The sequence below is a fragment of the Megascapheus bottae genome, chromosome 5 (assembly GCF_031878675.1).
Source record: "Megascapheus bottae isolate mThoBot1 chromosome 5, mThoBot2.hap1, whole genome shotgun sequence".
NCBI classification, from domain to species: Eukaryota; Metazoa; Chordata; class Mammalia; order Rodentia; family Geomyidae; genus Megascapheus; species Megascapheus bottae.
Window position 1 is genome coordinate 37,677,517 of NC_143513.1, and position 24,243 is coordinate 37,701,759.

A 24,243-nucleotide genomic window follows, 5' to 3' on the forward strand; every position below is an offset into this window, starting at 1 on the left:
CATCTTATTTCCCCCCTTCCCTTTCCTATTTCAAATAAACAAATAAACATATATACAATATACCAGGTAACAAAGTCAGATACAGTAACAATATGAGATTAACTGAAGGGCATCAAAAGAGAAGAGAAATAATAGCACATTAAAAACAACAATCACACATTCTGGAGATCCTTTCATTTAGCCTCATCCTATATGGCCTTATGTATCTAGATTTTGTGATGTTGTAATCCTCTGCTAAGAGAGCCCTAGGTGTATCCTAATTATTACAAATAAGGGAAACCATTGAGCCTAAGTTCCTTTGGGTCTGGCTTGCTTCACTTAATATGATTTTGGGAAATTTGATTTCTTATTTTCTATGAAGGAGGTAAGAATTTTTCCCCCCAAATTATAAACATTTTCTCTGAAAAATCCAATATTTGTTTTAAAAACTCATTATTAACTCAATATCTTTCCTGTCAGAAGCACCTTAATTAGTTCTCTTTTGAAATTCCCTTAAAATATTCTTTTGTATTTCTAATTCACAAAACTTCCCTTAATCTTTCATGATAATTGCCACTCTCAGGAATAAAGATTTGAGAGTCATTAGAGAAAAAGATGTTTACTTGCTTTAATGATGTTTTACTCTGATATGTTTATGCTCAAATTTCCAAAGAAGATTGCAAGTGAGCATATGACTGTTCACAACGCAGCTTTCTTTACCCTGTACTACTTTCCTTTTGCTGTCCCATCAGAAAAGGCATAGTCTGGATCTAAGTCTGCAAGGTCTTGAGGACTGACTTATGATTAGATGGTCCTGCTGCCTTTGAAACCTAAAGGGTCCTGAAGAAAAGAGTGACTGCCTGTTTATCTAATGTTCAAGTCCCCAGAAAGCAGGAATTACTCCCTCCTGCCCCCAAAGTTTTCATCTCCCACCCCAGAAGGCATGAAATTATGTGTAAGCTTTTAATCTGGAACATGTTGGTGTGTGTGTGTGTGTGTGTGTGTGTGTGTGTGTGTGTGTGTGTGTGTGTGTGTCTGTGTGTCTGTGTGCCTGTGTGTCTGTGTGCCTGTGTGTTTTGTTTTTTCTTCTTCTGGTAGTTGGTTATTTGATTGGATCCAGCCTCTTCTCTATCACCTTCTTGAGATAAAGTGAGGCTGTACAACTCAGCATTTGGGGATGAAATCAAAGCAACATTGGTCTATGTGGTGACAACTGAACCTTTAATATAAAGCAACTGCTGTATGAAAGTGAATGTCTACTAATATAAAGTTTGGAATTAAGGGCCTCATAGCTGTGGCTAAGTATGTATTTGATATCATTTCCTAAAGTTCTGCACTATTTGTCAAACATAGAAAATTTATAGAAACATTTCATCAAAATAGATAAATTCTGTGCATTTCAGTTCTATTCTTCACCACCTACAAACAAAGAAATAACAGGATAAGCCGGCAACAACTATAGTAGCAGGCAAGGTGAATATGAGGTATGCAGATCCAGAGGAGACTTTAGAACTGCAGATTTTTAACAAAAATATGCTCCTTATCCAGGGTGCCTCGGTGATACTAACTCTCTTCTCCTTTTCCCTTTTTGTTGCTCTCCTTCATGTTAATTCAACCTCTGTGCACCCACTGTGAACCTCCCTGCAAATAAAGTAGATGGCCACTCAAGTATGTTATTTATGCCAGATAATCTTGCAAGGATTCCAATTTTTGTTGTTTTTTTTTTGTTTGTTTGTTTTTGCCAGTCCTGGGACTTTAATTCAGAGCCTGGGTACTGTCCCTGTGCATCTCTCTGCTCAAGGCTAACAATCTACCACTCGAGCCACAACAAGTTTTCTGTGTATGCAATACCAAGTAATCAAACCCAGGGCTTTGTGCATGCTAGGCAAGCACTCTTACCACTAGGCCATAGCCCCCAACCCCCATTCGATGTTTTGAAATCCCATGGAGGGCCAACTGTCTTCTTATCTTCATCTATATTTTCTGATACTCTGCGGCCTGTTCAGTAGTCTACCTTGGACATTTCAAAATAGTGATGCCATAGGGACATAGTAGGGGCTCTATCAATTAATTGTCATTGCAGGATTCTAATAGTGATAAAATAATGAAGTTGTGATGCACTGAACTTGGCAACAAAGGTCACAGTATTGTCTGCATTGCATGAGCATCACAGTGGTTTCTGTGAGTGTTTCAGGCAGGTCGCAGTGGTGTCTTTCTGAGTTGCTCATACATCTGTTGCTACTATGCAGTCAATCTCTGGCCCCAATTAATTTTACATGAAGAATGGATAAAAGGTTCAAATGAAATATGTATTGTTTCAACAAAATGTCACTGATCTTGCCTTTCTTTAGGCTCAGTATGTAATCTTAAAACACTATCAGTTAAATAATAAATTGGAGTATCAAAATCTTTTGATTATTCTTACAGAATTCCAGATATAAAACAGAGTTCAATTAAATTTTGCAGAATTGAAATTCAAAAATAATTAATTGATAACAGAAGAACCATTCATCTTCTCTCTTAACAATTTCAGGATGTTCATGATCATATCAATAATATTGAACCTATAGTTCAGTGCCCTATTTTATTGGTGAGAGTCCTCTACCCTCTACACTCAAGTTAGATAAAATATATCTGTATATTGTAAGAACTGATAAAAAGTTTAAAACAGTTATCTAGGGTCAGTTTTTATTTATACAACTTAATTCTCCATATGTATAATCAGTGCATTATTCTATGCCATAAATAGAGGTAAGACATTTTTTCATAAGAAAAATAAATTTTTTCCAGTCCTAGGGCTTGAACCCAAGTCCTGGGAACTGTCCTTGGGCTTGAGGCTAGTTCTTTACCACTTGAGCCATAAAACCACTGCTGACTTTTTCTGTGTATGTGCTATTGAGAGATGGAATCCAAGGCTTTCTGCTTGCTAGGCAAGCACTCTACCATTAGGCAACACTCTCCAAGAAATATAATTTTTAAAGCTAGATTCCTTTGTGGTCTAGTGAATAGACAAGAACTTTAATGGCAAAGAATGGACAAGACCAAGAGTATAATTTATGACAGTAGGGATTCTTCAGAATGAATGACTGAAAATATTCATTTTGCGTCATTTTTCTACCATGTTGGATATTTGAATAATTACATATGGTCCTTTAAGGTAGGAACTTTCAAGTAAGAAAATGTGTATATATCTGGCAAGATCTGAGTAAACCTAGAGTTGGGAAGTTTTCTGCAAACCATCATATATTGTTTCTACAATTTCAAAATTACCTGTTCTCAAATTATTATATTAAATATAATCAGTAGAAAAAAAGAAAATGTGTATGTGTAAATTAACTTCAATATGATTATCTTTTTTATGACTTGATACTGTGGATTTTAAGTTCAAATGATGAATGATAATAAAATAAGCTTCAATTTTTATATGGTGCTAAGAGTTTGAACAGAGGGCTTCAAGTGGGCTAGGCAAGAGTTTTTATGAGTTTTTATCTCATTAGCTTTAAAGCTTAACTTTTGAATGACATTCTGTACCTCTACCCTGAGCCAACTCCAATGTTTACACCAGAGACATAATGGTTTGAATGAAATTGGAGAATTGATTGTCACATAATTTGTTTCAATAGAAAGCTTTGTGTGCAAATTCAAAAGTGCACTGTACTGATCACCCAATTTAATCTAGGATTTATTGCAAACAAGCTATAATTTACCACTTAGTAAATCAACTGTAGGTATAGGGAAATATTTTTAAAGCTTTTATTTCTTATTTGTTGAGTACCTGAAATCTTCTACTTGTCTTCTATTGTTTGATATTTGGTATAGTTTTTATCATGGAAACCTATACATTGGATACTTGTTTTTCCTTGCCTTTTTGTCATTGATCACTCCTTGTAAGCCATATATATGTATTTCTGTTGTATGTTTATTTGTGTTGCACAAATATTGCTGCCAAAATCATATATTTCAAATAGTGATGAAAATTATTTGTAAGCAGACATGAATGGAAATAGGACTGTTACTCCCCAAATTCATTTAACTACTAAGAAAATTTTCTGTTATGAATACATCCATGATTTACTAGTGGATGATAAATAGTATGTTTTCTCTGAACACAGTGTATGCCTATAGATTACTCTAGACTCCATGTCAAAACTATGATTCGCATTTTGAGTTGCTTGAGGTACAAGTGAGGCTACTGTAGCAGGGATGCTTTGGGTTTTGATTTTGCATCTTTTGGTGGTAGGGATTCAATCCAGGACCTTGAATATGCTAGGAAAGCACTATACCACTGACCTATGTCCCCTATCCATCAATCTTACTAGGTACCTCAGGCTGGCCTCCAACCAGTCATCCTTCTCCTTCAGCCTCTGGATGGCCTGGATTATAGTTATGTCACCATGCCATCAGCAGTACCCAATTGTCATCAGCATTGGCAGCATCACCAGGGTACTTGGTAGAAATGGAAATCTTCAGGCTTCAGCCATACTTGACTTGTTCAGAAACACTGGGAGAATGACGAATCAGCAATCTGTTCTGAAGAGTTTTCCATGACATGCTGGACTAGTAAGAAGTGATAACACATACTAGGTTTGGGTTTGATGTGGCATTAACATAAACTATGAAAGCTTAAACCATTCATTGATGACATACTGCTGTATACTTGCTAGCTGATGTCCACCTTTAAGTCTAACTCATGCAAGGAGGTTTTTTTTTTCCCCAAACAGGTCTTTTTCTTGATTTTCATATGATTTTTCAAGTTTCTGTTTTTAAAGATAAAAAAAGAACCTAGCATTGTTAGTATGGCATTGTGTCAATGCTGTTTTAAAGGATGATTGACATTATGCTGTTTTACAAGATGATAAAATTTTGAAATAATTATTGAAGTTTAGAATTTTATATTGTTTAAAAATAACTCAAAGTAACTACTGGTATCATATGAATGGGTCTGTCAAATCTTGAATATTTCATTAAAACATGCAGAGTTTTATTTAGGCTATGAAATGTCCTTATACAGATTTTCAGGTTTAACTTACTAAAAAGCAATCCCAGTCTATCCCAATCCCAATCCTCTTGTCAGTTACTGTAAAATCTAAGATTCAGTGACTCTATCTATGCTCCTTGCTCTGCTTACCTAGCTCTGTAACTAAGTAAAACCATACACCCTGGCTTTATATGGTTAAAAATAACTATAATAAAATCCAGATATTACCCTGGTTATGTAAAAATTGATGAGAGATATCTGGCAAGAGGAATGTCATGTGTGTTCTTTGTGAGGTGACCACAAAACTGCTGATGGTGCCCACACTTGCTAATTAGTAACTGACAAACACTAAGGAAGTGTCAGGAGTCTAAGAGTGAGTTAATTAAAGGTCGACTCCAAAGGAAATCACTCTCACTGTCAAGATATATTTCCTCCACCTTAATGTTGAGAAATGCCAAGAGGGAGAATATAGTCAGAAACATGTATAATAACAGAATTCACTTTCCAGGTTCTTACACAGTGACCCATCTGTTCAGAACATTTTGACAATTGGTAATCAATTCCAAATCTGTTTCTTTAGTAAATCTGTATGGGGTACCAGATACACAACAGGTACTATGGGACTTCAACACATCACATTAGATCATTTCACTGAACTGTATCTAGGTAAAGATTTCCCATGTTAGGCAGGGATATTTTTAAAAATATTTTATAGAATGAGTAAATATCAAAGAGTTGAGACAAAAATGATTTAGAATTATTTTCACTTTAAACATCATGCTCTTTTCTTAGTGTAAAATGGGCAGTATTTTTTCATTTAAAAAGGAGAAAAAAATGAAAAGAAATCCATTTGTTCCCTCAGTTGCCATAGTAACAAAATGACAAGCATCCTTCATTGCGTTCACTATCTATCAATAAGCTAACCACTTCAGAGAAAAATTTATTCTCCTCAGAAATATCTTATAAGCATTACATTATATTCTTTCAGTATCTTATGTTGTGGAGATATTAGTCATTCAGTACTTAGTTAATAAGTAATTTGGTTTTCTTTTTAAGAAAAAAGAAGCTAAAGAAGATACAGCAGTCTCTCAACTTAGCAATACATTTTTCCCCTTTAAGCTCTATTTGATTTTTGTTTTTCCTTTGGAAGAGTGCTCTGGGAGAAATAATACAATGGAACACTTAAATCAAAATTTGGTTTGTAAAATTAGTTTGCACTTTTTTTGTATACCATCTAAGAAAATCCCAGCCCCAAATAAAAGCAATAAAAGAAGGCTGGTGTGCTTCAGCTTAAGCTATATAGTGAATCATCTACATTTTCCCTTTTGCCCACCATATCTCTTCTACCCAGTTCCTAATGCTTGGCAGTTGCTAATTACTGTTGTTGAGTCTTGATTCATAGTCAGCTCTATTCACAATCTTCTGCCTTGGGAAAGCAATGGTAGTTATTTCTGCACAAAATAAGTTGAAGTTCCTGAAATGATTACATAGCTTAATTATTTCGCCATTTGAGATATTAATTACCTTTGTCTGCAAATTACCATTGGACAACACTTCATCTCATATCACATGTATTTACCTCATTTTTCATTACCATATTCCTTTCTAAGGAGGTGTTTGTAGCAATTTAATTGCAGTCTCCATCTTTAGTCTTTGCCTTGATGATTGGATTGAACACCAACTAATTTCCTTCCTTCTGGAACACATAGATTTGGCATCATGCTTTCTGACTGTTGTTGTGGAAGGTACTTTGCCTCAAGTAAAACCAAATGACCCAGTAACAAGGTTTTATGAGCATTTTCATATTTTTCAAATGATTTCAAATGCTAAGAAACTTTATGCAGTCTAGGCAATGGATTCTACCTATTTTATATGTTTGTATAACAAAATAAAAAATGAAGAAACAATCCTTGTAAGGACTAGATGATTGCATGCCACAACTTATGTATAGTTGAGCAATGGAATTTATAAACTTCTTTATACCCAGATGATACCAGATGCAATTGTAACTGAATTAATATTTTGACTATGATAGGCTCTAGAAATATTATGTCATCAATATTTGTTAAAATTATTATATTGCTGTTGGTGAGGCTAGAATTGTCAAAGAGGAATGTGGATATTGTTGCTTTGTGGATTCATGGCTTCACTTTCTTGTAGTGTTTTTTTTTTGCCATTTCTGGGGCTTGATCTCAAGCCCTGAGCACAGTCCTTGGGCTTTCTCAAGGCTAGAGCTCTACTACTTGAGCCACAGCACCACACCTTTGGCCTTTTCTATGTATATGGTATAGAGGAATTGAACCCAGGTCTTTGTGCATGCTAGGCAAGCACTCTACCACTAGTCCAAACAGCAGGTTTTTATATCTATTATTTACCTTCAAGCATGATTTTAAAAAACTGATAATCAACTTAAAAATTTTAATTCAGGATCACACACATAAGACATCAAAAGAAAAATGGAATTCAGATGGCCTCAGTTTTAACATTGAGAATATTTTCATTACACCCTACTTCTATCTTATTTTTTTCAAAAAGAGGATTGATATGTAACAGTCTGTGTAAATGGCTCTACAAGTGCATAAACTAGACATTAGAAAACTCGATCCTATTTCCCTTTCAGATTTTTTTCTCAAGTGTCCTTTCTTCAACCTGTTCCTCCATATCTTCTAGTGAGAAATATTATGTTCAACTACAGGATTTAACTATATAATGTGTAGTCACTTTTCAAATACCTTTACTTACTCTTCCTTCTTCATTAAAATAAGTTCCATAAAGTGTAGGGGTCAAAGGCATACCTTAAGCTGCATGTTTCATAATTAGGACTCAATACTTAGAGTAAGCATTCATGGAAATGACACTATGATATCACTTCTGGCCTTCAAGGCAACAGAACTTACATATTTATTCTTGTGGAGTAGTTAATAAGTATCATTGTTCTAAGTAACTTAAAGGGATTATTTAATTTTTTCCCTACATCAACCCCACAGATGCAACTTACATCACTCTCACTGCATAGATTAAAAAACTGGAGTTCATAAAAGTGAAAGACCTTGTTCCAGGTAATACTGATATCAAATGACAGAGCTCCAGTAAGACAGACAGTTTGATTTCACAGGACACACTCTTATATAACTACAACAGCATACCATTTAAAGGTAGAGTCTTCTTTTATGGCAAGCGATAGGATCTGGGCTTTCTCTAAATCTCTTTAGCTCTTAATCTTTTCATCAGTCATTTTCCAACCAACTTTCTTGACCAGAGACAAAGTTAGTAAGTGGCTATAAATGGATAGTGACCAGCATCCTGTTTCAGGGAGAGAGGTCTGCACACCAGGAATAAGGCCACCAGGAAGACAACACCTGTGTGCGTGCGAGAGAGAGAGAGAGAGAGAGAGAGAGAGAGAGAGAGAGAGAGAGAGAGAGAGAGAGAGAGAGAGAGAGAGAGAGAGAGAGAGAGAGAGAGAGGGTCAGAGAGACAGAGAGACAGAGAGACAGAGACAGACAGAGACAGACAGAGACAGAGAGAGAGAGGACATTGTGAGGTCCAGGGCTCCACAATGACTTAGAATAAAAGAGCTGGGTGGAGGGGCAAAAGGTGCCTGTGGTGGAAAGTTTCCAGCCAGCATGACTGGATGAAATGAACAGAGGATCAAGAAGGAGAAATGGGTTTTCATCATGATATTTTCCCAAATACTGTCAGATATGCCACCTGTGAGGGTGGCATAAAGGCATTTTTAGACATGCAGAATCTCACAACAGCGTAGTTTCCATGCTACCTATGGCAGGAAGCTTTTGACAGATGTGCTTTGCCAATATGAGGGTGGAGACCACAAAAATAGGCACGGGATGTGGGAAAGAAGAGCTACATACAGCACACCACACTGAGGGGGTGAAGGGAATCTTCAGGCTGATGGCAGCTGTGTTGCTGTGATTCCAGCCTGGGCCAGATAGAAGACTTCAGTGGTTTCTTTACAAGACAGATTTGCTGGATTACTAAGTATATTTGTATATTACAAGGGATTTATCTATCAAGAAGAATGTGCATTTGTTGAAGGAATGATTCATATGTGGAAAACTACACATGAAAAACATGTGAAACATGGAGTCATCAACAAGAAAGGAACAGTCATCAGTGTACTATAAGATTCATTTACATAGACACACAAATGTAAACACTAGGTCTTCAGTCTCACACAGGTTCTGTACTGGAGAATAAGGGATGGAAGGAAGGAGGAAGTGATGGGAATGAGGAACCATTATTTGGACAAATGGAATGAAATTCTCATTTTATTTACTAAACTATCAAATCAGGAATAAAATACCAAAAACACCAAGTTAAAAATGAAAAATCATCCTAAATAAATTATTCACTAATATGGTGGTAAAGTAAAAGAATCAACTAAAATAGTTGAGAATGAGTGCCCTGGAGGGCACAAAGGAGCTATGAAGCTGAGAATGTAGCTTCAGTGAGTGGTTCTAAGCTTGATCCCCAGTATATACATCCCCAGTGTACCTGCATATACACACACAAATGTAAAAGTTTTAAGTGTGTGTAAACACAAAGTGAAAGTAGTAATAAAAATTTCTTTAAAAAAGCTTTTAAAATTGTTTTTAATTACCTATCTGTATACATAGATTTGATTTTTCTTCAAAAACTGGATTCTGAAATAAACATAAAAGACTTTTTAGCAAATTGGATAGATAATTCTAGGAAGAAGTTGGTTATGAAGAAAAGAGGAAAACAGAAATATAATGCAGAAATGTAAAGTAAGAATATAGGTAAGATGATAAGTAAGTTAATTTCATTTTGTCTCTTCCTTTCCCAAGAAAAGAAGGAGCTCATGTCTTCCAAAGTAATCAAGTATCAAAAGATAATGGTGGGAACGAGATAATTCAACAAGAAAATGTATTGAACTGTTTTTTGTTTTGTTTTTATGGATCATGGGACTTGAACTCTGGGCCTGGGCACTGTCCCTGAGCTCTTCAGCTCTAGGCTACAGCCCTACTCCTTGAGCCACAGCCCTACTTTCCCTTTTCTAGTGATTAATTGAAGATAAGTATGTCTAGGTCTTTTGTGCTTGGGCTGGCTTTGAATCATGATCCTTAGATCTCAGCCTCCAGAGTAACTAGAATTACAGGTGTGAGCCAATATGCCTGGTCTAAAGTATTCTTAAGTATCAGAATCAAACATATGTAAATGTTATATAACATGACTTGCTTGAATTTTTGCCAGTGAAGTTTTACAGTGTTCTATAACAACTGCCATCAATGAATAAACTTGGGAACTTACTGGAAGTAAGGAAAGAGTGAAGGAAAAAATAAGCACTGAAGAGATTCTAGGTCTTTATATGCCATTAGTAGTTATGTAGGTAAATGAAGTCAGATTCAGGGAAGATGAAAGAGTAATGGAAAGGTGGAGGAGCAGGAGGTCATAGAAAAAAAGAAAAGAAAGAGAAGAGATCCAGATTGCAGCCTCTGGATTGAGTAGAGTTGAGGAGTAGTACTTCTCCACTGAATAGTGAGGAAGAGGGAGATGAAATCTAAGAAGGTTAGCCAGCATTAGGCAGATCAATACTGACAGGTGACATGGATACATCACAGAAGCAAGAAATCACAGATGCATATGGGATAGAGATGCAGAAACAGTAGATGAACCAAAAAGAGCCTAAGCACAAGTAGATTTTCAAGAATTTAGTGTAGGCAAATTTTCCAAATAAGTCAATAGCCTGGACAAGTGTCCTCAAGCATGCAGTTCTGTGCTTGTTTTATACTAAGAATGCATTACCTGCCGTACTACAAGCAGTTAATTAATCAAAGCATGGAACTTCTGGAATATGCAGATAAATTAGAATGGAAAATTGAATCTTTGTTTCATGATTTTCCTTAATGATTAGAGTATGTTCAAAATCAACAGAATAGCAAATTGATTGCCAAAAACCATGTTAATGCCTTTTTAATTCACAAGAGTTAAGCACATGAAAGTCGAGCTATTGAAAGCTGAAGTTCTCATAACAATATTAATTTGACAACATTATGCACATTAGGTGTAGGAGGTTTATATTTTGTAATAAAAAGCAGTAGGGAATACAGGAGAAAATGTTTAAATGCTTAGTTAAACCAAATGAAATAACAGATTTCAAGGAAAGTCATTAAACATGACTACAGAAAAACACTGTTTTGCAACCCTTAAGAATGAGGCCTTCAAATCTTTAAAAATAAATATCAATAGTTTTTTTTTATTTTCTACCCCAAATCAATTTCTTAGCACCTTGTGCAATTTAACATTAGTTTATCCTTTCATTTGATGTTTAGATTTCATCTCAGTATATCAAAAAAATCAAGGAATTACCTGACCACTTTCATGATTTACTTGATAAAGATTTCAATTTCAAACAGTAAAAATAGTGTCAGACCAAGTATCTTACCCTTGAATTCTCTGCTATGAGGGAGGTATAGACAGGAGGCTCACAGTTGAAGGACAGTGAGACAAAAAGTGTGACCCTACCTGTGAAACAACCTAAAGGAAAAAGGGCTGGAGGCAGATCTCAAGCTCTAATAATCTGAGTTCAAGTCCCAGTATCACCTAAAGAATAGCAAAAGTCTATCAAACAATTTGAAATACTTTTTTTAGGTAAATGCACAATCTGAGTGATGAAATAAGAAATGGTAACTGCAGTGATACATCTTCAGTATTTTCTGTGTGCTTCTGCGTAGTTTTTTTTTTTTTTCCTATTGGCCATAAGGCTTGAAGTCACAGCCTGCATGCTGTCCCTGAGCTCTTTTGCTCAAGGCAAAAGAGGATTGGATGGAGCCACTGGCTGCGAAGCAGGTGGCCTTATCAACTTAGCTCTCAGTAGCTCTAGTTCCGCTATTTGAAATCAAAGAAGCAGGACTCCTGGGTCATGTGTTCACCTCTGTGAGATGGTCACCATACATTCCATCACAATTAGAGTCAGTGACAAAGGAAAATATGAAGGTCATGGAGGAGAAGTATTGAAAAACCTGTACAATGGAGTAAAAGAATATTTCATCTTCTGGAATAAGATATTGTGTTACCATTTTTTTGCCAGTCCTGAGGCTTGAACCCAGGTTATAAGCACTGTCCCTGGGCTTTCCTCAAGGCCATCACTCTACCACTTGAGCCACAGCACCACTTCTGGCTTTTTTCAGTGTATGCAGTACCGAGGAATCGAACCCAGAGTGTTGTGCATGCTAGGCAAGCACTCTACCACTAGGCCAAACTCCTGGCCCTACAAATCTTATTTTACTAATACCATTTCAATTTTTCCTCAGTTCCAATTGAACTTCCCTAAAGATTTTGAGAGTCTTTATGTTCAATGCAAATTAATTTTTGTTTAAAAATTAATAAAGGTCAACAACTTATTCCCTCATATGATAACTTGACCTTTTACTCAGTTTCTACTTTCTATTGTATTTTATGCTATAGCACAGCAGTCTGTAAAACAATAGAGGTCCATTCATTAGCATGAGATATGTAAATGCCTGAGCTTGCAGACTCCTATTCAATCCACCTCTTCACATAATTCTTCACAGCCACATTCCAAGCCAATGAACTCTGTATGAGCTTGAAAAACAAAAATCTTTGTATGTTTACTTTCATCTTTACCCTTTGTTATTTTCTGTTGCCAAACAAACAGAAGGACAAATGGAATTTGCCAGACTCACAGGGTGTCCAAACAAGTGTTATTGAATATTCAGGAGTATGGTGGTATTTCTAAAGTTCAGAAACAAACCACTTTAAGAATATTTTCTTTTGTTTCAAACTCTCCTTTTCCAGGCACTACAAGGCCACATAAGGAGGGTGAGGTCCCCGGAGTGGACTACATTTTCATCACTGTTGAAGATTTTATGGAATTGGAGAAAAGTGGTGCTCTCCTAGAAAGTGGGACTTATGAAGGTAAGCACAACATTCTCGTAAATGTGCTTTCCATTGCTTTGCATTTAGGACAGGGGAGTTATTGTGTGCTGTTCTGTGTGGTTTTAGAACAAGTGAAAACACATTTGAATTAATTCATTTTATTTATTTATTTATTTATTTATTTATTAATTGTCAGTTCTGGGCTTGAACTCGTGCTGTCCTATTTTTTTTCTCAAGACTGGAACCCTACCACTTGAGCCACAGCACTACTTCTGGCTTTTTCTAGGTATGTGGTACCAAGGAATTGTATCTGGGTCTTCATGCATGCTAGGCAAACACTCTACTACTAGGCCAAACTCCAAGCCCTTAATACATTTTTAAAATGTTAAGATAGCTAGATGGATGGAGGGAGAGACAGACAGAGAGAGAAAGAGAGAAAGAGACGGAGGGAGAGAATATTTGTGATTATCCCAGGAGATTTTTATTTCTACTTGAGAGGATGAGTGGAGTTTGGAGAGATAGAGGAGGCAGATGATAGGAGTGATCTTCATTATCAAGATACATTATACTCATAAACTGACATGTTGATTTTGTGACCTCTTTGTATAACTACTTAAGGATAATAAGAATATGTTCTCTATTTTTGCCAGTCCTGGGGCTTGAACTCAGGGCCTGAGACTGTCCTTGGGCTTTCTCAAGGACAGAGAGCTACAGAGCTACCATTTGAGCCACAGCACCATTTCCAGCCTTTTGTGTTTATGTAGTACCAAAGAATTGAACCCAAGTCGGCATGCATGATAGGCAAGCTCCTTGCCCCAAGAATGTATTCTTTTTTTTTTTTAAGTGTATTTCCATGGAAGGAGTTTTGTAGCACAGGGCAGAATCTCAAACCTGGTTTTATTACTTACCCATTATAATACTAAGTAATGTGGCTGAATCTTCCTAGCTGTCCTACCTGCAAAATACTGTGGAATCCCAACATTGGACAATACAAATAATAATGCTTATATGATCACATTGGTGCATTTGTGTAACATTTATGTGCATATAATTTGCATCTAATTAAATTATCAGTGTACAGTTCAGTGAGGTTTTGAAATAATTTAATTTTTAAAAAGTAGAAAATAAAACATTATGTCTATAGAGTATATAGACTTTTATGTCTACGTAGTTATGTTTATATCTCTAAGACCATGTCCATAACATTGGGTACCCAAATATTGAGTCATCTCTCTTATACTGTTTGGATCTAATATCCACATATTAAGGATACCATGCACCTTTTGTTCCTTTGGTCTTGACTTATCTCACTCAACATGATTCATTGTAGCTTCATTCACTTCCCAGTGAATGTCATTATTTTATCTTGTCTGTTGGCTATGTAGAACTCCATTGTATATATATGCCACATTTTTTGTATCCATTCATCTGCAGTAGAGCATCTGGGTTGTTTCTATTGCTTGGCTATTGTGAATAGAGCAGAGAGTACGTGTTTTATAACATACATTAATATGTACCTATGACATACAAACCCTCAGCTTAATTTTAATTATGTTCTAAAATCTAAGTGCCAGTGATTGCTTACAGAGATTCCCTTCTTGAATACTTGTTTGTTAAACATAACATTTGAAGCATGTTTTAAAAATCAATGTTAATAAATTCTTTAATTAAAAAAGTAGAAAATGATATTTTTCCATTCCCATGTCAATGTCAAGATCTCTGTATATCTTTAGTTTACTGAACTAAAATAAATTGGGAATGGCATTAAAACCAGAATTCATAAAGCCTGACTGAGTGCTTAGCTCACTCTGTATCTGAATGTTTCTGTTTATTGTCAAATGATCACCCTGCCACATCAGTGGTTTGGTATTCCACTTCCTCTTTCAGTTTTGTCAGTGGCATAGTTTGGTGATCTGTAGTTATTCAAGTTCTCAGTGTTTTGAGGGTATTTAAAACATCAAATACTCTTCCATTATTGGACATTCTTACAGCAATTTAGCCTGGGGCATTTTCCAAAGTGCATTTAGTTACTTATTGCCACATTTCAGGAAATAGGCCAGATTATCCAGGAAATGCTTTCCTGAATTAATGCTATATTTTCTTTATATTGTCAGATGTAGAAGATAAGAGAAAATAATTTAAAACACATTAAATAAAAAAGCTCCCTTAATCTATATGTGGAAAACCTTGGCTAGACACGTTACAAAAATATTTATATAAAATAAGAGTAAAAAATAAATGAATTTTATAAGATATACAGAATTCTGTGGGCTCTGTGACATTTAGTAACAGCCCTTAGTTCGTACGAAGAAAAATACTAATGTATTTCATTAATTACCTTATTTATGTAGCATAGGTGTGTAGAAAAAAACTACTAAATGTATACAATCATTGCAGGAGCAGCATAAAGGTGCATGTGACTTCGTTTTGTTCATAAAATGAAGATTTAGACTAGTTGTATATAAGCTGAAAATGTTAAGCCAAATGTTCATGCTCAATTTCCAACATTTTTATGATTAAATAAATGTCACATAAAATAATAGCAATATTTTAAAATATGCCCTTGATTGAACATTAGGTTTAAAATAATTTTTGAGGGAAACAACCTGAATCCATCCAAACATAACTAAGCTTTGTGAGCCAGAGTGAGTAACTCCAACTCTTCTTAAGACTTTTTATTAGTACATTTTTATGACACTTTGGTATTGCCCTCAAAAACAGAGAGCAAATTATCAACTAGTAAATCTTGTTTTCCCACGTAACTTTGTTAAGATCATCAGTACCATTATTTGTAAAACATGCGGTGTGAATATGGATAAAGACCAGTTTCTTTCCTCGGATCACATAACCACTAGGACAAACACCTAAGAACAGTCTCAGATCCTAGCATCTTCAGCTAAGGAGCCAGTAAAAAAATGTCTTCTAATAAAACCACTGGACCCAGCAGAATGGGTCATAGGCTCTAGACTTAGGGCTACTACTCTTTCCCATAATGTTTGTCAAGAAAACTCAGGGGCTCTTCTCAGCTGTTGCTTCTCTCAGAATAAATAAAGTGACAATCATGTGCTACTTAACGAGACATAGCCAGATCTGAAGACTGTTTTATTCAGGTTTTCACAATGTCAAGATCTCCTAAGTTTCCGACTCCCTTTTGTAGTGCCTGTGTCCTTGATCCCTTTCTTTTTTTGTTTATGCTTCATCATATGTTCTCAGTTTTTTAGAGCCCTTGGCCTTTGGTGTCTTCTGTGAGTGCACCTAAGAAAATAAGAAGGAATTGCTTTACTGTCAGTATTAAGATTACAGACCTTCTGTAATCATGTAAAGGTTACCATGACCAGAAGGTCCTCTACAAATCCAGTCTGGAAACCAGAAAAGCCAGACTGCTAATGCAAATGTTCCATTACAATAAGCAATAAAAAAAGCATAAACAATAAAAAGACCTCTGTCTCTTCTTAAGTGCTTCCCACACAGTACATTTCTTACTAGGAATATTGAAAATGGGTTATTGTTTCCTAGCAGAGATCAGAGAAATACTTCAACCTTTCATCAATGAAAAAAACAATTTCTATTGTGTCTATGTTCTACTCCCATCGCCTGATTTTAGAGTAGCGCACATCCACCTATTGAATATTTGTGAGGAAAAGTGCACGATTTTAGACCTTTATCTTATTCATACATTTTTTTCCTTGCCAATCATTCTAACTTTAATCTTTGTGACAATAAAAAGATAGATAGATAGATGGATGGATACATAGGTAGATAGATAGATAGATAGATAGATAGATAGATAGGGGGGGTTATTGTTTCAATGTTTAAAAATCAAATTGATTCTTATAAATTATAATTCTGCCTCAGGAAATCTGAGGTAAAAATAAAGAACTGCTGTCATTTTTACTAGAGCCTAAAAAGAAAAGCTTAACAATATGGGTGTGCACATACCCCAATGCCAGATTTTACTTGATTCCTAGTCTACCTACCTCTGAATGGTCTGAATGGTTCAAGCTTACTATTAACTGCTTTGAATAGTCTTACATGTGAAAGTCCCAGAAGCCTTTGTTGTGGTGCTGACTTTTAGGTATGTTGGTAAAGAAACTCTTTCTGTAACCCGGATATTCTCATCCTCACCTTTCATATTCACTCAGATTTAAAATTCAGTTTATAGATTGCATCATTAATAAGCCTAATAATGATCTAATGTTGACTAATACAACAAAACTCAGTTGTAAGTCTAAGCTTTATATAAAGCAGAAAACATCAGAGTATTCTGAAAGAATGCAGATCATTCATTTGGAATTGAGATCACATACAAGTCGTAGAGGCGGAATTAGAGTAGCCCTGATATTCTTTTTATTTATTTTTACTTATATAGTTTAGTTCTGGGCCTGGAGCTTAGACTCAAGGCTTTGGCACTGTCCCTAAGCTTCATTGCTCAAAGGTAGCACTCTACCAATTGAACCACAGTTCCATTTTCAGGTGTTTTGTTTCCTTTCATTTGTTTGTTTTAGTGTTTATTTGGAGATAACAGTCTCATGGACTTCCTTGCTTAGGCTTGCTTCAAACAGGAGCATCAGATCTCAATCTCCTAAGTAGCTAGGATTACAAGCATGAGCTGCCAGCTCTAGAATGCCAGGTGGTCAGTTCTGAGATCCTAAAGGTGAAGGCCTCTAAAGAAGGCAGCATTTGACTGAATCCTGCTTAGCTTCCCTCCTCGTTTGCAATATTACAATCATGGTTTCCATTACAACATAAATCATTTGTCTGACAGAGCCTATGTTCTGAATGTCAGCATCATTTAACTCAAGATCCCCTCAGCTATGCCTGGGCTGACATCACTAAATTTCCATATTGAGATTTCCCAGGAATGTTCTGAAGGAGTGTTTCCATTGTTATATCTGTAAGGCTTAAAGTAAGTTAAGCATAGAATAGATCTTTCAGTATCCACTATCATATCTTTTTCAAATAGGAGATTGTTTTCAAATTAGATGACATTGTTATTCTAACCTTAAATATTTTCTTTAAATGGACAAAAACTCAGTTCTAAAATCCCCAAATTTAAGAGGATCAAACTAGTATCAACTGGTTATTAGAGCATTTTGACATAATAGAGTGCAAATATGTAATTTACCTTCACCTGAATGCTATGATTTTTCTTAGTCACAGATTCTAACATATTCATGGACTTAAACTACCACGCCTACTTCTACATACCTAGTTTCTTAACAATGATTTTCATAATAGAACTTTGAAATTCAAATTCAAACTTTGAGCCTCAATTTCAAACATCTCACAACTATATATAAAGAAGTATACATACTTTATATTTATGTTATATTTATATACTATATGTACTTTCTGAATTTTTAGACATTTAAGTATTACAAATAATTTTCTAGAAAAGTAATCCAAACATTCCTATAATAAGAGATGTAGCAAATGTTGCACAATTATGTTTGATTTAGCTGACCAAAATCAATCTTAGGTTTTTTCAACTTAACCTCAATGCACTTATTATTGAACTTTTGAATATCTACTCTCAATCAAGCCAGAACAAAATGATACAGAGTTATTCAATCAAAACAAAATCATTACTGACACCGTAGATAGGTTTTTGAACAACCATTTTCCTATCAGTTCAGAATTCCAACCCACTAAAATGTATTTCCTAAAGGAACGATCAATGCTTAAATTGATGATAAGATTTTTGTCATTCTAGGAGACTAAAATGAGATAAAATTTCATTTCCCCTTTTCTTTATAGCCTGTCATAAGAAAAATTTATTATGTAAGTAATAATCCCCATAACAGCACTATTTTCTTGGAGTTTGCAGTTAAAATGGTCTAGCTATTCTTGTGTGCTCAGCTCAGATTTTTTTCTCTTGATACTTGCTTCTTATTCGTTTGTGGGGAGATGATCTTCCCATTCTGGAAGAATTCAAGATGAAGTTGAGTTTAAAATTTTAAAGTTCAGAGTATTCACAGAAAACCCACAAAATAGTTATTTGATCAGTAGGGAAAAACACATCTAGTAAACTCACTCTCCTTGGGAATATTTTTTTTGTTATTTCCACAGTCCAGTAATTTATTTTAAATTGGAGTAATTTCAAATTCCACAAAACTGAAGAACAGCAATACTTTGTTTGAATTCTCTCTTCTGTACACTCAGTGATCCAAAACACCACAATATCCAACATACACAAACCTCAGGGAAGGGTTAGTAAATACACACAAAAGTGGAATCATGGCGCTCTTTGTTCCTGAATGGAATGGTCCCACAGACAAAGCACAAGCACAAGATACAGCACAACATAAAGGGCACCTGTTATATATGAAGTGAGCAAAACACACTAGCATTTTCTATATGAATATGGGGTAACCTGCATAGGTTAAAGGGCTTTCATGTTCATTTAAAAATCAGGCTCCTTGGAAATATTTTAACACCAATTGTTTGTTTGGATTTTGGGGTTTTTTTTGCATTTTTTAATTGTAATTAGTAAAAGGGTTACAAGATATTTGCCAGATAGAAGGTGCATTAATTCACATACATTGATACCCTTTCACATGTCTTGGTACCCGTTTCCCTCCCCCCCACACCCTCCACCCGTCTTGGTTTTCCCCCCTTCCCTATCAAATTTCAAATATCCAAATACAAATAAATTCAATATATCAGATAACAAAGTGAGATACTATAACAATATGAGATAATGAAGGGACAGCAAAGGAGATGAGAGACAACATAGTACATTAAGGACAACAATCATTCATTATATGGCTTTTGTTTCAATATCCTGGAGGTCCTTTCAATTAGCTTCCCATTATATGTCCTTATGTATCAAGGTTTTGCTCTATTGCAAATCTCTGCTAGTAGAGCCCAAGGTTTCTACTGATTATGACGAATGAGGGAAACCATTGAGCCTAAGTTCCTTTGAGTCTGGCTTACTTCACTTAATATGATTTTTTCTAAGTCTTTCCATTTTCTAACAAATGGGGCGATGTCATTCTTTCTGACAGCAGCATAGAATTCCATTGTGTACAAATACCACAACTTGTTGATCCACTCATCAACTGAGGGACATCTAGGTTGGTTCCATATCTTTGCTATAGTGAATAGTGCTGCAATGAACATTGTTGTGCTAGTGGATTTAGTATGTCCTTGTTTCTGGATGGTTGGGTAAATGCCAAGTAGTGGAATTGCTGGGTCATAGGGGAGTTCTATGTTTAGCCTTTTGAGGCACTGCCACACTGCTTTCCATAGTGGTTGAATGAGTTTGCACTCCCAACAGTGTAGTAGTGATCCCTCCTGGCCACATCCCCTCCAGCATCTGTTATTATTCGTTTTCCTGATCCTGGCCATTCTAACTGGAGTGAGGTAGAATCTTAGAGTTGTTTTGATTTGCATTTCTTTTATGACCAGAGATGTTGAGCATTTCTTCGTGTGTCTATAGGCCATTTTTGTTTCTTCTTCAGAGAAGACTCTAAGTCTTTGGCCCATTTTTTAATGGGATGGTTGTTACTTTGGAGGTTAGATTTGGAGTGATTCAATTTTTTGAGTTGTTGATATATTTTAGATATGAGGCCTTTGTCCGTTGTTTGGTTGGTGAAGATCTTCTCCCACTCTGTAGGCTTCCTAAATAATTTAAAGAAATGTTTGGATTTTGTTAATGAGTCAATCTGTATTCAGATTTATTGACAGACAGTATAGTTTTGCATGCTGATCTTCTGCTCTATAATATGCTAATTCTATAAAAAATATGCTAATTCTAGAAGTGTTACTGTGTGTTAACATGTGACAAGATTCTCTCTCTGTTTGTTTGGCTTAAGACTTTTTTCAACCTAACTTTCCCAAAAATATGCAATGTTAATTTCTTAGTATTTATTTTCTCCCAAAGGAGACTGAAAAGACTACCAAGCAATAATTACTTATTTTCATCATGTAAATTCCATATGAGCATTATTTAAACATGAATGTCAAAAGGAAAGAAATGATTTTTCTGTCACCTAAAACATGCACATATTTTTTAGCTTCCTTTAGTTTGTTTGTTCTATTAGCTTCCATTCAGTTAAGGAAGAAAAGAACAAGAAGAGCCTTTTGGAGGTCAGACTGATGAAATTGTGCCAATATTCATGGACATACTATTCATGTATTTGATTTTCTCATATTATTTTAGATTAAATATTCTACAATAATATTAGATTAAATCTAGTGTTCAGGAACTACGATATTTACAATTTAATCCATTTCCTTTGAGCCCATGTTTTGATTATGATGATTTTCTTGGTAAATTTGTCTCTAAAATACATTGAGAATTTAAATAGAAAAAAATTTGCCCCTCACTGATGGGAAGAAAAAAACTGACCCCAAAGTTAAATTTTACATTGATTTCTCTCACTACTTTGACAAAGCAAACCTGCTTGCCTTTGCTGATTGAATATTTTCTAAACCTCTAATTTGTTTTCATCTATAGACAAAAAATGGGTAGGATATTGATAATATTTTTAAATGATATGTGTATTCTGTAGCTGTGAATATGTAATAGCAAGTATTTACTAAATCTGACAATTCTATGACTTTCAAGACCTTGAGTTTACTCCTCTATAAGAGGTACCAAGAGAATCTGGGTTAATTGATTTATAGCAATAAGAGTGATCATCAATACTTCTGGCATGTTAAATCTTAGCTTTGACCTACATACCTTCCTGAAGAAAAAAGGTTTTATTCCCCCCAACCATTCTCACTGAGGTTCTGAAATCCCCTTGGTGTCAATGCTTTTCAGAGCAGAATTCCATCTATCACTGATATACAAGTTATAACCTAATATCTTATTCCACATAAGCACTTTTTGTATCTGAATTTTAAATTCAAAATAGAAAACCTCCTGAGTTATTCTTTTATTATATCTTCTATGAATCCGAGTGGAGGGACAGAGGACACTAGAATGAAGTTGACCTAAGATTTGCTTTTCTCAAAGAGAAGAAACACTCTCAAAAATGGCAAAAAGCAAAATGCTGACATGTTTTGCTAAGCTGACAGTTAAAGAGCCCATTTGATCTCAATCTCCAACAGGTAAAATAGATACATACTATTTTGTAAATTGCAGTTTTATTCAGGTTGTGCACAACAATATGCTATGAAACTTTGAATCCACCATTTCTCATGATTCAAAGTCAACAAGCATACTAAGTGGTTTGATTGAAAATTACTATGTAGGGGCCAGGAGTTTGGCCTAGTGGTAGAGTACTTGCCTAGTATGCCCAAAGACTAAGGTTGGATTCCTCATTACCACATACAAAGAAAAGCCAGAAGAGGTGCTGTGGCTCAATTGGTAGGGGACTAGCCTTGAGAAAGCCCAAGGACAGTGCTTAGGCCCCGAATTCAGTCCCCAGGACTGGCATAAAAAATTGCTATGCTATGTGATAGTTCAAAAGAAAATATTCCTCCCTGCATTGAAAATTAATCATGGAATCATAGAAGACTCATATATGAAGATTTATCTTGGTCAAGAATTTGGAGGTTCTAGATATTATGGCAGATCAGAGCACTATATTAAGATGAAATTTGCAGAATTTACCACCCTTTCAAGAATAATAATTAGTTCTCTTATGTTGGCAGGGATGTGGCCAGGAGGGATCACTACCACACTGTTGGTAGGAGTGTAAACTCATTCATTCACTATGGAAAGCAGTATGGCAATTCCTCAAAAGACTAAACATAGAACTCCCCTACGACCCAGCAATCGCACTCCTTAGCATTTACCCAAATGTCCAGAGAAAAGAACATACTAAATTTACTAGCACAACAATGTTCATTGCAGCACTATTTACCATAGCAAAGATATGGAACCAACCCAGATGCCCCTCAGTAGATGACTGGATCAAGAAGATGTGGTATTTAGACACAATAGAATTGTATGCTGCCATCAGAAAGAATGACATTGCCCCATTTGTAAGGAAATGGAAAGACTTGGAAATAATCATATTAAGTGAAGTAAGCCATACCTAAAGGAAGACAGGCTCAATAGTTTCCCTTATTTGTAATAATTAGTACACATCTAAAACTCTCGTAGCAAAGGATTATAATAGCTCAAAACCTAAGTACATAGTTCATATAGGATGAGATTAATTGAAAGGATATCCAGGATATGGAAACAAGAGCTTTATCTTGATTGTTGTTCTTAATATACTATGTTATTTCTCTTCTCCTTTATTGCCCTTTGGTCAATCTCATTACTATATCTGACTTTCTTACTTGGTATATTATATATATATGTTTATTTGTTTATTTGAAATAGGAAAGGGAAGGGGAGAAAACAAGATGATGGGATGGAAATGGGGAAAAAACATAAGCAGGGGTATCAATGTATGAGAAGTAATACACCTACTATCTGGCAAACGTTAACTGTAACTCTTCTATTCATTAACTAGATTAAAAAAATTAGTTTTCTCATGTCTGTGATACACTGCATCTACATGTAGGAATTAGATGAAATTAGGATCAAATAGCTAGCATATAACTGTACAAGAATTTCCATTAGGAGAAGTCTTAAAAATTCACCTTTAATATCTAAAATATATCAACAGCTCAAAAAATTGAAAAACTCCAAAACTAATCTCCAAAGAAACAACCATCCCATTAAAAGATAGGCCAAGGACTTACTTCTTCTCTGAAGAAGAAATAAAAATGGTCTATAGACACATGAAGAAATGCTTGACATCTTTGGCCATAGAAGAAATGCAAATCAAAACAACTCTAAGATTCCACCTTACTCCAGTTAGAATGGCCAGGATCAAGAAATCTAATAACAACAGATGCTGGTGGGGATGTGGACAGGAGGGATCACTGCTACACTGTTGGTGGGAGTGTAAACTCGTTCAACCACTATGGAAAGCAGTATGGCAGTTCCTCAAAAGACTAAACATAGAGCTCCCCTATGACCCACCAATTCCATTACTTGGCTTTTACCCAATTGTCAAGAAATAAAGACATACTAAATCCACTAGCACAATGATGTTCATTGTAGCACTGTTTATCTTAAAAAGATATGGAACCAACTCAGTTGTCCCTCAGTTGATGAGTGGATCAACAAGATGTGGTATTTATGCACAATGGAATTCTATGCTGCTGTCAGAAAGAATGATTTCGCCCCATTTGTAAGGAAATGGAAAGACTTAGAAAAAATCATATTAAGTGAAGTAAACCAGAGTCAAAGTAACATAGGCTCAATGGTTTCCATCATTTGTCATAATCAGTAGAAACCTTGGGCTCTTCTAGCAAAGATTTACAATAGAACAAAACCTAAATGCATAAGGCCAGATAATATGACGCTAAATGAAAGGATATAAAAACAAAGGCTATATAGTGAGTGATTATTGCCCTTAATGTATTATGTTATCTCTCATCTCATTTGCTGTCTC

At 35.3% G+C, this 24,243-nt stretch overlaps 1 protein-coding gene across 1 annotated transcript in view; it reads left to right on the top strand.

Annotated features, from left to right (window-relative positions):
- The window catches only part of Magi2 (membrane associated guanylate kinase, WW and PDZ domain containing 2), a 1,234,376-nt gene that overhangs the window by 652,891 nt on the left and 557,242 nt on the right, over positions 1-24,243 (top strand). Inside the window, exon 3 of the mRNA XM_090332908.1 lies at positions 12,755-12,874. Coding sequence (XP_090189034.1) covers positions 12,755-12,874 — 120 coding nt within the window. The remainder of the gene's footprint in view (positions 1-12,754; positions 12,875-24,243) is intronic.